At 44.4% G+C, this 13,544-nt stretch overlaps 1 protein-coding gene across 1 annotated transcript in view; it reads right to left on the bottom strand.

The window, feature by feature from the left end:
• Positions 1-10,251, bottom strand: part of LRIG1 (leucine rich repeats and immunoglobulin like domains 1) — a 127,174-nt gene extending 116,923 nt beyond the window's left edge. Inside the window, exon 1 of the mRNA XM_080995653.1 lies at positions 8,965-10,251. Within this exon, the coding sequence (XP_080851779.1) occupies positions 8,965-9,179 (215 nt within the window). The 5' untranslated portion in view covers positions 9,180-10,251. The remainder of the gene's footprint in view (positions 1-8,964) is intronic.
• Between the last annotated feature and the right edge of the window lie 3,293 nt (positions 10,252-13,544).

The following is a 13,544-nucleotide window of genomic DNA, read 5'->3' as shown; positions in this document are numbered from 1 at the left end:
CCAAGACCCTCATAAATTTTCAAGTGGTCTATGGGGGCAAAAGTTTGGGGATCGCTGATTTAGGCTGAGCATTTAATGATATGCTTTGTTGTCAACTGCTCTGTTCATTTCAATGAGTACTTTTATTTTATGTGTTCATATAAACAAACAAAAACTTCAACCCAAACTATCAAGTGGTTTACTAGCAATGTATTTAGGTCAGCGGATAATCAACAGTTATATTTTTAACGCAAAAATACATTAACTGCTTTCTATATTTCATGCTTATCCTGACCTCCCCTCAAGGCATAGGCAAACTCGGCCCTCCAGATGTTTTGGGATCATCCCTAGCTAACAGGACCAGAGGTCAGGGATGATGGGAGTTGTAGTCCCAAAACATCTGCAGGGCTGAGTTTGCCTATGCCTGCTATACACAGTCCTCTGCTTGCAACCATTTTATCTTCACAACATCCCTGTAAGGTAGGGGGCGATTGAGAGAACAGAACTTTCTCACCCAAGATCTCATTTAAATATTTGTACACTGCTTTTCCATAGGGCTAAATTCAACGTCAGTTATATTCCTGGTAGATCAACTGAAATTATTTCAGTCAGCCTACTCTGAATAAGTGGGGGTGGGGGGAAAATGACATAACCAGAAAGCAGAGATGTGGAATCTATAGTCCTGATTTGCAGGGTCACAACAACCTCCTGCCCTAACTCTTGGCTGTTTTCAAAACAGTTTAAAGTTTCTCAGCTGAATAAGGATTGGAACCCGTCTCCTTAGTGTTAACACATTCACTACACTAAAAAACACACCACTTTAATCTGCAAAGTGCTTTTAAACAGTCCATAAACACCTTCCATGCGCTCACACCAATTCTGAAGAGATTATACAGTTGGAAAAAGACTTAATGCATATAGTTAGACATCTCATATCTCGTTTTCTGACTTCAACAGGATAGGGATATTTTGTCTGTTTTAAGCTGACCGCTGAGCAACACTCAGGAATGTAACATTTATTACCTGCATTCAGTTAACACGGAGGTGTAATGTCTCTGGACACATGCATGAGTGTATATACACACACTTCTTGCACAAATATCAGCAGCTACAGGGATCACATCATTTCATCCATACTGCTTTAAATTTTCACAGGGGATCATTTTTTTCAACAGGACTTAGGTGTCTGTTACACATTGCCACAATCTGATATCTCCAACAGAGATTAGGTAGGAGCCAATTTAATTGAGGTGGGAGATTTGCAAGGAACAGGTAGAAAAGAGAAGCAATTTGGGCTGATAGCCTCAGTTTTCTTTGCTCCTGCTCTGGATGACAATTTAGGAGGGAAATAAGAGCATGGGCAGCCTGAAAATTATCGAGCATATAGAAGAATAAGCCTTGCTGAAGAATAATCAACATGGCCTCAGCAAAGGTTAAGTCTTGTCTCACTAATCTTGCAGTGCTTAGATGTGTCAACAAGTATGTGGAAACGATGATCCAGAAGACTTTACCTGAACTTTCAAAAAGATTTGCCTGAGCAAATTAAAAAAAATGAGGTCAAGTCCTCTTATGAATCACTAACAGTTTAAAGAACAGGAAACAGGAGGTAGGAATACATGATCAGTTCTCTTAACAGAGGGAAGAAAGACATGGGGTTCTCCAAGCAACTGTATTGGGACCAGTGCTTTTTAACTTATCCATAAGTGATACGGAGTTTGGGGTGAGTCAAGTTTGCCAATGAAACCCAATTATTCAGGATGATAAAAGAAGGAATCACAATGGGCATTAAAATGGCAAATGCAGTCCAATGCCAGTATACAGCAATGCACATTGTTTCTAAGGACACATATATATACACTGATGGGATCTGAGCTTATGGCAACTGACCAGGAAAAATATATCGGAGTCATAGTAGAAAACCTCAACCCAGTGAATGGAAGCTGTGAAAAAAAGTTCTCATGGTAAAGATCATTTGGAAAGGATCTAATATAAATCTCCCAGCACCTAAATGCCTTGAATATATTCATCTATGTTACAACCACACTTTGAATACAGCACTGCATGCAGTTCCAGTCTCCACCTCTCAAAACAGGATGCTGTAGAGCTAGAAAAAGGCAACCATTATTCTGGTAGGGCTGGAGCAACTCCTTTCTGAGGAAAGGTGTTCAGGGACTTTTAGTTTGGAGGGGCAGGTGAACGGGGTTGAGGAGAAGTACGTACAAAATAAGGCGTGTGTGGAGAAAGTGGACAGTTTTCCTCCCTCTCCCAATAATACTAACAAGAACATGGATAGAGGGTTTTTTTATTAGTTAAAAACTGGAGTCATTCAGCAAATGTGAATGGTGGGAGATTCAGGAAGCAGTTCTTTTGCAAGGCACCTGAGGTAAAACGTATGGAATTTGCTACCACGAGCCAACTTCAAAAAAAGCAGAAAAGACAAATTCATGGAGGATAAAGCCCTCAATGGCTTCTAGTCATGGTGGCTGTGATATCAGAGGCATGCCACACCTGACCTGAATACCTGTTGCTGGAGACAAATTCTGCCCTCAGCTCCTGCTTGCAGTCTTCCCCTGGCTGGCCACTATGAGGAATGAGAATACAGGACTGGAAGGCTGGGGCTCGTCTTAAGTTTTAATCCTATGTGCACATAATCAGAAGTGCTGTTGTGAGGCCCATGAGGTGCAACGAGACTACCAACGGACCAGCTTCAAAATCTTTTCCACTGAGTCTCTCTCTTCCCTTCCTCCATTTTGGGGACGAAGTTAAAACTCTCACAGCAATTCTATCAACCTTAAGTGAGCAAGAGAAAGGGAAAGGGTTTTATGGCTTTAAATTTTAAAAAGTGTGTGTGTGTCCGTCGGGGGGGGGGGGTGCCAGGCCTGTAATTCCCATTTTGACGTTCTCCACACTTTGCACCTGGCATCTGTTGGCAGCAAGCATTCGGTTTCCTATACTCTTGCAGACATTTTTTTTTTAACCGCGGATAATGTTCTCAAGTAAATCACACTTCAGACGTTTTATATCTTTTGTTGCCTATCTGAGCTTCAAAGCCAGGCACCAAGAAATTGTGGGCAGGCAAAAGGGGGGTGGGGAGCCTCAGATTGCATGCTAGGTTTAAGATCTTCCACTACCTTGCAACACACACACACACACACACACACACACAACACACACACGAGCTGTGGCCTCTCCTCCCCAACCACACACAATGATATTCGGTTTTTCAAAACCACATGGGAGTTTGACTGCAAAGCAAATTACACAGAGAGCAGTTAAGAGTTCAAATAAATAATCTTCTATAACCACTGTCACACACCGCACTGAAAGGAGGACACAGTTCAGTCTCATGTGCAGAGTTCCAGTTCCATGTAGGCTATTTTAAACAAAATACATTTCCCTGCACACGCTAGCGCCAGAGGTTATTGCATTATATTCCACGCCCCACAAGGCAAATCAATACATGTAATATGCACACACACACACACACACACACACAATCCTTAAACTCTCTAGGAGGTCTTGGCAACACCACAACAACCAAGCAAGTTCATAAGATATGATACTAACACTGAAACCGTTTGCTACTATTTACAAAACATAAAAACGTCCAAGTTAATTCTGTAGCTGTCACGAGCCTGCCGTGAGACTATTTGTTTAAAGTATTACTAGCAGCCTTTCAGGGACGGGGATGTTTTCTTGTATACATTTTAACTGCATTTATAGGAAATTTTATAGTGCTGATATATATCTCAAGCTGTTGCTATCTGCCCTGAGCTGAAAGGCAGGGTGGGTTAGAAATTCAGTAAATAAACAAAGCCAATCTTCCATTCACAAAGCGTGGACTTTCAAACAGTGAAACGTTGTGCTTGTTTACTCAAAAGTAATCCCCATCAAGTTTAATGGTGCTTGTTCCCTAGTAGTAGATGTGCTCAGGACTGCACAGGAGGGTTTAGGCTCTCAAGAACAGCCCTCCTTGAAAAGTTAAGAAGCATGGCCAAAAAAAGAAAGGGTGCTCCTCTCCCAATCGTGCCATGAGATTTTAAAGAAACCTACATCCAAACATTGTCCCAAAGAGCTAAACACACACACACACACACCCGACTTACACAAGGAGTGAAAGCACTGAAGATGGGAAACTCTGGCCTGGTTGCTTAAAAGTTTTCCTGGGGTATTTTGGAGCAGGGGTGGGGACAGAAAGGAGATCAGGATCTACAGGTACATAGATCTACAGGTCCAACTGTAGAGTTGGAAGGGAACCCAAGGATCATTCTGTCCACCCCCCTGCAACGCAGGAATATGCAGTTGTCTCCCATACAGTCATACCTCGGGTTACAAACGCTTCGGGTTGTGCGATTTCGGGTTGCGCACTGCTCTGAACCCGGAAATACCGGAACGGCTTACTTCCGGGTTTCAGCGCTTGCACATGCACAGAAGCGCTAAATCGCGCTTTGCGCATGAGTGGCGAATTGCAACCCACACATGCGCACATGCGGCGCTGCGGGTTGTGAACACTGCGGGTTGTGAACACTGCGGGTTGCGAACATGTTTCCCACACGGATCACGTTCGCAACCCGAGCGTCCACTGTACAGGGATTGAATCAAACCTGCAACCATGGCATTATCTGCCCCACACTCCAATCAGCAGAGATCTGCAAGGGTTCCAGACTCACAAGCGTTGAGCAACAGCACACAGCAAAATGACTTTTTCCGCACCTAAAATTAGGATGCTGAAAACAAGAAAGCAAAGCAGGAACGGACCATTGTGTAGAAGGAACATGCAATAAGCTCAGTTCTGGTACCAGTATTGGAAACTAGTTCCTAGGCTCTAAAGTATGCTCAGAAAGGCACCATGTTTCTCCTAAAAGTCTATAAGTGGTCTCTTGCAAGTGTGAACGGTGACAATGATATGTTGCGATCTGCCACAACAAGAGGGAAAATAAAGCTCTAATGAAAATCTATTTGAGAGAAGGTAATGTTATGGCAAAATCCATCTCAGGGATGCAAAACCCCTGGCAGTGACTAGCTTTTAAAACAACTGAAATTGTTCAACTTGAGTTGGAAACAAAACAGACGAAATATACTTTTTCCTTCTTCTTCTGGTCCTAACTTCTCCTCGAGAGAGAGGTGAGCGATCATATTTATCTTCTCTTGGCCAAGGTGCTGATGAAAATTCGTAGAAAAAAGAGAATTCAAACATATTGACTGATTTTCAAGGGTAGCCACTGTAGTGCCTCCTCCCCAACCCCTTGTTGCTGTGTACTCTGGGCTCCCATTCATCCCCATTCAGTGTGCCAAAGATCAGGAAAGAGGTAAAGTCCAAAATGTCTGAAGAGCACCATGTTGGATACCCCAGTTAGTGTTTCACAGGCAATTCAGTTTTAGTCTTAGTCTTTTAGTCTTAGAAATCACAACACTTCATAATTCAATTTTTAAAAAAACTCTTGTTACCTGATCTCATGGCACTACTTTCTAAAATGGCCAAGACCCAAAATTTACTAATTTCTAGTGAAGATTTCTAGCAACAAAACTAGCATTAGTACAGCCACATATCAATAGTTTTAGAATAAATCACATACAACTATTCTAAGGAAACAACATTCTGTGATATTCTTTTTTTTTAAAGACTAAGGATTTTCATGAGTTTAGAGTTCACTTTTGTCAAAACGCATGGAATGGACTCTAGAGAGTTCCTTGAATGCTTCATGCATTCAACAAAGAGCACTCTAGCCCACAAAAGCATAAACTTCAATCAGTAAGTTGGTCTTCTCTTCAAGATGCTACAGGACTCTTGACCGGTATTGCTACAAGAAGCTTGCACAGATTTCCAGAGGAGTAAACAGAAGAGTTATAAATTGCTCTTGATACTTAGTACGGCAGCTACTAGTACAGTCCCTAACTGTGACCCATATAGGAGTTATTGTGAACATAGTATGAAAACGGTACTGGAAGAAACAAAATCTAAGGAGCTTCACCCTTCATGTGGTACAATAATTATTACCACCGTAAAGCTTAATCAAATGAACATTCAATATTCAACATCGGTGGTGATATCATCACCAGTGCTGCAATTACTGTTAAAATGAAGCTGGCATATATGAAAAGTAAGAGAAGTGTCATCAAGATGTCCTCTTATGGTAGCATATGAGCTGCCCTAAACCGAACAGCTTCTTAACTCTGTGCGTGCATGGACAGAGAAAGAAAACAGTGCAGGTTTCCAGATGTGAAATCCTTCCAAAAAAACAAGTATGGCGGATTATAGGAATTAGGGTAAAGTAATGATCAGCTAGTAATCACATTTGTGCTTCACACACTCAAAAGATCAACAACTTGCAGCTCTGCAGCAGCAAAGTTTAAACATATGATATACTCCAGAGTTTCACACGTCTGTAAAGCACGGTTGTAAATAACTTAAGATAGCGATATAATTATGGTGGCGGTAAATAAATTGTACTCCAGAGGCTGACAGCTAAATTATAATGACATCAATCTGAATTAAACATTCACACTGACACAGCACTAAGCAGACCACAATTGAATGTTTATCTTCCCTATCTCAGAGGGAGAATTTAGCCTACATTACAATCTATGAAACGCAGAATTCTAGCCAAGGCTTTGAATTGAAGATAGGGGTGTTAATACCTCAGCTACCACTCTCTTTTCTGATACAAATAGAACCTATTAGCATTTTCAGGTCTCTTTCAGCATAAAACCCCTAATGGCACAATATTGCCCATCTTTAATTCCAGTCCTCCATATGTACAATGGCAGATGCTTTGTAATATTTGGATACATGATATGTATACACAGATGTTTAGGTTGCTGCACAATGTGGTGGCCAATAAAATGAACTTATCCAAATTCTCATCCAGAGGCTACCTATATGTTTCATTCCAGATTTAAACATACCCTATTCCATAAAGCTAACGCTAACATTTCTCGTACAATGTGTGTTAAACTACTCTAACGTATTTAAGTAGAGTACCATACTTGACTTGTGTCTACTTTTAACTCATGTTGCTCTTTGCTAAAAAAAACAAAAACCCTTTAACCTGCAACACACAGCAGTGACTGGAACATGGGAAGAATGAGTTTTCCTGATATGATCTTAAAAACAGCAACAGTAATAATTTACCTTTAAGAAACCAATATAGCTGTACGTTTTATGAATAACACCTATATACAGGTAACCTTTTACTACACTCCCACTTTCTGACTGGATAAAGTGTGACGCTATTATTAGGTTTCAAACCACAGGTTGTAATCTTAAAGCACATTTAGTTTCAAGTAAAACTCCCTTTGCTGGAGTCAAAGGGAAATAATCCCAAATGTGAAGATTTATCAGGATCTGAACGCAAGTGCTATTGAAAATCACAAAGTAAGGCACCAACCACAGGCTCGTTTATCCATATTTTAATACCTTAACCTCAAATTGGCCACATGGGTCCCAATTCTGAAGAAAACACGATTCAATCACTTAATAACTAATAAGAGGAGAGTCTTGTGAAACTGTTCTAACAGATAACAAGGGCCTAGTGTGCAGCAACCAGGGGCGATTGGCCTACATCTGCTAACCATTTTGACTTCTTTTTTTTTCCTCGAAAAGTTCATCATGTTAAGTTTTCCCCACTTTGGGGTGCAGCTATTAATTCCTTAGAAACACAAGGAAGTGGGTCGAACAAGTAGTAAGATTATTCTTTGTCCTGAAGAGGCAAACAGCAACCTTTTATTCACAGCCCCTCCAACTTTCACCACTGAATTAGAGGTGAAACATGAGATATGTAATCTCACACAGAGCTGGAAGAAAGGGGGGGGGAGAGAGTTTTCAAGAACTAGTTCTAAATGTCTGCAGGAAAGCATAGGCAATTTTTAAATTAAAAACCCCCACGTATCTCAAATATTGAGATCATACACATACACTCAATACCAAATACACCACAGAAGCTATTTACATAGTGGTGATATACACCATCATAGTTCTTGAGGATCTGTTTTACTCTTATAACACCCTTGGCAAGCCTTAACTACCTGATCTTGTGCATAATAAAGACTCTTAACAGTAAAATCCTATCAATGTTTACTTGAAAGTGCTTTACTTGCTACCGTGTGTGTGTGTGTGTGTGTGTAAGAAAGAACAAAACCTTGGAGTCCCGATTCTTTAGGTCTCCAAAGTCCTACATAGGTGTTTGAATTATCTAAGAAGGGGACTATTAAATCAAACTCTTTTATATTCCATGGCAAGAGTAAATGCTTTGCATGTCAGTAAAAGTTCTTTTTTTAAAGAGTTTTGAAAATCTTCAGCCTGTCATCCACTTTTATGTTCAGCTCCACTACTGATCTGATTCTTAAGGGCTAACACCCGTGCCACACTACAGACATTTCTAAGCCTAAATGAAACTGAGTCTTATAGGGACTTCTACACAGTAAACACAACCCTTCTTCCCCACACCTTTGCAACACACAGTGAGAACGCTGCCAACATCTTCAGTGACAACAATATTTTTAAAAACTGCAAGTTTGCAGGCTGGTGTCCCAAAAAGTTGATCTGGTTAAGAAGAACCTGGAGGTCCCGCAGCCTGGGTGGCAAAGTTTCACACACACAAATACAACACTCCCCCCCAAAAAAAACACCTTTAAATGATCAGAATTTGAAGCTTTCCCTTTAAAAGGCCGAACATCTCATTCTGCAGAACATCCCTAACTACAAGGGGAATGAGCAGCCTCTATTCCCACCGGGATCTTTCCACAAGGATATGAGAACTCTCTACCCCCAAAGGGATCTCCCAGGAGTTAGTTGCTCGGCAACCGGTTACAATTAGATCTCTCAATAAAGGGAAGACGGAATATTACATTAATCACAGACTGCAGTGAAGAAACAGTGAACTGGCGTTCAGCGAAGACTTTGAAGGAGGCTGGGAAAGAAATAAAAGGCACAAGAAAGCAGTATACTCCATTCAGAACTTTTGACTTCGCAGGCGGGAGACTTACAAATAGACTGCCCAGGTAGGCAGCACCTCGGGAACCTCTTCCAACCCCCGGTTGCTGCAGTCCACACGATCACCGCTACACGTGCAGTTCACGTCGCAGGCCTGCCGCTCCGAGCAGCAGCCGAACCCCACCAACGTTTGGGAAAGGATGAAGAAGGTCCAAAAGGCATCTGAAAAGAGCAGGGACCCCCACTTTCCCCATCCCGGCAGCGCCATTTTGTATCCTAGATTTGGGGGGGGGTAGGAATAAGAGGCCAGAAGCGCAGAGTTGGTGGTGTCCCACCAACTAAAAAATAATAATAATAAAGTACTGAAGACAGAAAGGAAAAGTCAAGGAAGTGCCAACAGCTCGTCACTGCCGTTCAGCCCAGATCTCTTTTGCACCAAGTCTCTAGGCCTCCAGCGACATTTACTAGTCAGACCATGGCAGCTCCAAGTGAGGCTGCAGCTGCAGCTGCAACTCCTGAAGTTTCTCCGGGGGCCGGTCTGGAGTTCGCTCGTCGGGGGGCTAGCAGCCCAGAACCGGCTCATCCAGAGAGCTGGATTTCAGTGCCACTAAGAGAGAGGGAGAGGAAGCGAGGCAGGATGGAGCCTCCCGAGCTCTTGGCACCAGCGCCAAACTTTAAAAGTCTTCCTCTTCCTTCTCAGCGATCGCCACTCGCGCAATAAATAAGGGTCCGGATCCTGCTGCTGGAAAAGGCAGGGGTGGCGCGCGGGGAGGGAACAACAGAGTCCTGCGCCCCGTCCCAGAGGCGGGCGCCTTGTTGCTGCTGCTGTTGCAAAGAAAGAGGCTCGGCGTCCCCCAGAAAAGTCCCTCCGCCTTCTTCTCCTTTCCCCCCGCTGCAGATTCCGCCTCGCCTCCGCTTCCCGGGAAGTGTCTCAGCGCTGCAAGGGGCGAGCCGGCGAGGAGGGCTGCATCGCCTGCTGTTCGAGCGAGGCCGATTCCTTGCTCTCCCCTCTTCCTTCTCCCGGGGATCAGACACCTTTTCCCAGGAACCGGGATGGATGGGTGGGAGGGAAGCAAGCGGTGCTTTATCTCCGCCTCCGCAACTTTCTCCTCTTGGGCTTTTTCCCTGGTCGCCCCCCTCCTCTTCCTCCTCCCCCCTCCCAACACCTCCCACTCCCGCCTACCCTGAGCCAGCAGCCCTTAGCGCCCACACGGAGCGCTGCCAGCCGCGATCCTCTCGGGGCGCCCCCGTAGCCTGCCAGCCACCATCTCTCCCTCTCTTTCTCGCCTTCCCTTCCACCTTCCAGCGCCCCCTCCCCGCACCGCAAGCGCCGCTTCCCCGACTCAAACCCACGTTGGGCACATTGCAACACGTTCCATCCCCCCTCCTCCTCTTCCAAGGCGCCCGCCTCTCGCTCCGCATTGGCTGCCTCGCGTTCCACGGCGCGCCCGCCCGCTTCTCGATTGGACAGGAGGCCCTCCCCTCTCCGCCCCACCACCCGCGCGCCGCCTTTCGGATACACAACGTTCCATTGAGGTTGGCAGGCCGTCAATCAGAAGCGACCAGGTCCCGCCTCCCTTTCCCACCCAAGGTGTGAAAGCGGGAGGCTCCCGCTTCGGCAGCAGCCGCGCGCGTCTTAAAGGGGAAGAGCGCGCGCGAGAGAGAGCTGGAAAGAGTCGCTCCTTTTCTGCGCGCTTTCGCCTGCTGCTGCTGCTGCCCGAGTATCTCCCTTCCTGGCCCTTCAGTGGGAAGAGCCGGGCTGCTAGCAGGAGGACCGCGCTCCCCCCCCCCGCCCCACACTTCTAGGGCACGCCAAAAGCTTGTGGGGCAGCGATGCTAAGAGCTCAGCAAAGGCTGCGGCGCGCGCTCTGGGGCTGCTTTTGGAGCGAGCCGCAAGTTGCTCAGTAGAAGCGCGCGAGGGGAGGAGGGTTGCGCGGCAGCGGAGTGCAGTTGGCCAAGGGGCTGGGATCATAAATGTCAACCTTCCCCTTTTTTTTTGCGGGAAATTCCCTTATTCCAGCGCCGTTTCCCGCTCCTATCCCGGATTGTTAGATATCCCGTAGACTGTCCCCGGGACAGGTGAGGCTGCTGATCCCTTATTTTCAAATCTGAAAGTTGACAGCTAAGGCTAGGTTCCCTTCCTAGTCTTGCCTAACCCGCTCCCCGCTGCTGATTCCCCATTCCAGGGGAGCCAACTTGAATAAATATTGGTAGGAGGGGGACAGGTAAGTCCTGTCCCGTATACGTATTAGATCAAAGGATGCGATCAAATGGTTTGTGTTTTCATTTTGAAAGGCAGGATCATATAGGAATACAGGGGGGTAGATTTGAATAAAATATTCGGGGGGAGGGCAGGTAAGCCCCGCCCTGCATAATTGATCGCATGACGTGGCACAAGCACACTTTTTCAGTGGCAAAGCCCATCAGCTTTGGGACCTCCTCAAACGTTTTGAATACCCCTTGGACCATAGAAATTGGCTCCTATGCCCCATTCCTTCACTGTACGCCTCCGAAGGTGGTAAGGGTTAGAGTGGGGGAGGGCCAAGGGAAAAATCAGTAGTGTATCTACACTTTTCTTCTTCTTCGGCATAGTGTAATGAATGGTCCATTGCTCTTTCGTGTCACCCAGAATCTGAAGCATCCTCACTGTGCCTAACAAGTGAGCTGGCCCTGTTTTGTAGATGGAGTCGGTAAGGGCACCACCCTCCTTGGCCAGGTGGAAATGAAGCAGGAGAAGCAGGAAGTGGGTCTCGCCATACCCAGACCTAGATGACCTAGGTACCTATGGCAGCAGGATCAATCTAAACTCCCTAACTGGTGGGACTTAGGCCAGGGGCTTGATGCGCAGATATTGATGGATGGCTGGGTAGATGGGCAGTTGTTACTATATGCTGTAGAGATGACATTCTCAACACTCCATCACAGGTCAATCACAACAAGAATGAGTTGTAGTCCTTGAGGTCTGGGTTATCCCTATGTACCATTTAAAGAGAAGACAACACCCCTTGTGTTTTCCAATATTTGTTGGGCTCTGTGCCTGAGAATATTCATGCAATGGATGCAAACAATGGGCATCAGATCAGCCTTAAGCACCATCTGGAGGAAAGAAAGCTTCCTTTTCATTTCCCACTACGCATCTGATCCTGACAAGCACTTATGTGCAGGCTGCAACCTTTTGCCCACAGAGAATCCCAATGAAATTACAATTAGGTTATACAATATATTCCCTTCTCAGATCAGGCTCCACATATTACTGGCTTTTATGCTAGCCCCGTTCACAGTTATTTATCTGTGTTTTTAATATATGGGCAAATGCCTCGCTTTTTAGCTCAAAGGCTGAAAGTTCCAGGTCGGGTTAGGATGGCCACCTAGAATGACAAGAATCTGTAGCCTCCACGGCCACCTGCGAAGAAGATACAGTACTCAGCAAGCATGCAGCTTTTCCTGGCACTAAGATGTTTTGATTTGAAGGGCTGCACCTGTTGAATTTCAGCATTGAGATCCCAGCACAAGGTTATTTTCTACTAGTGGTGCTGGTGATAATAATTTTTTTTCAAAAATTCTTTTAATTGCTTGTTCTTAGCATTTTTAATTTTAACTGCTTAGATACTTTTGCTGCTACAACAACAACAACAATTTGATTATTTCTCCATCTGGCATTTAAATCAGGTGGTATATACATTTTGTTAATTAAAAAAAAGTAGAGAGGTCATTTCTGCCTGTTCTGAAATGCAGCAGAAGTATTATCTTGGATTGTGCTCATGCACACTGAGTCTTGAATGTGTGCACAGTAAAAGTAATGTCTCCCATGTAAAGTGACAGGGCTTCCTTGCTCAGCGGACAGCTGCCAGATTCATGGTATCCAAAATCTGCATCAAAACATCAGTGGTATTCAAGCAGCCTGCCTGCATTCAGGGCAGAAGTCATACTTAGGATGTGTAGCAAAAATGAGTAGAATTCTCCTACTCATTCATACTTAACATTTACTTGTGTATAATAAATAAATGCTGTAAAAAACAAAAAACGTTTACTTGTGTCACACTGTCCTAGCAGCCATTGTATTCATTCTGGCAACCAAGCTTAGGCACACATGTTTGGCTGATGAGTCCCAGCCATCAGTTGAAAACCACTGATGTCAAACACTGCTTCTGTCTTTTAAAACTTATTTTAACTTTTAAAAATTGCAAACCCATATGTCAAATTTCCTAATGGCTCCATTCAGTGAAATAATAACACACTTATGATTTTGGCTCTGAAACCATCTTCAGTGGTTAGTTTGCCATGAATTGGGTGGAGCCCAGAGTATTTTTGTTTTAAAAAAATTAGTGTTGTACTGAAAAAAGTCAGGGTGGCAAAAGGGTCTTGGATCTTGGCAAGGGACCCAGTCAAACATTAAGTAATGTCTACTCTTCATACCCACTTAGGGAAGTGTGGCTACTCTGACAACATTAACTCCCATTATTTTTAGCATAGAAATGAGGACGCTGATAATTTGGAGGGGTTTGTAGGAGGCTAAATGACAATTAGCAGCCAAGGAGCATAGAGTTGGAAACACATGCATTTCTAACTTAAAATGTGTCGATTTAAGCAAGTAAGCTGGTGCTCAGATACTGGATATGTGCAAAGTCAGGTG

The sequence above is a fragment of the Podarcis pityusensis genome (assembly GCF_964106645.2).
Source record: "Podarcis pityusensis genome assembly, chromosome: 2".
In the NCBI taxonomy this organism is placed as follows: Eukaryota; Metazoa; Chordata; class Lepidosauria; order Squamata; family Lacertidae; genus Podarcis; species Podarcis pityusensis.
This window is presented reverse-complemented; position numbering and strand designations above follow the sequence as displayed.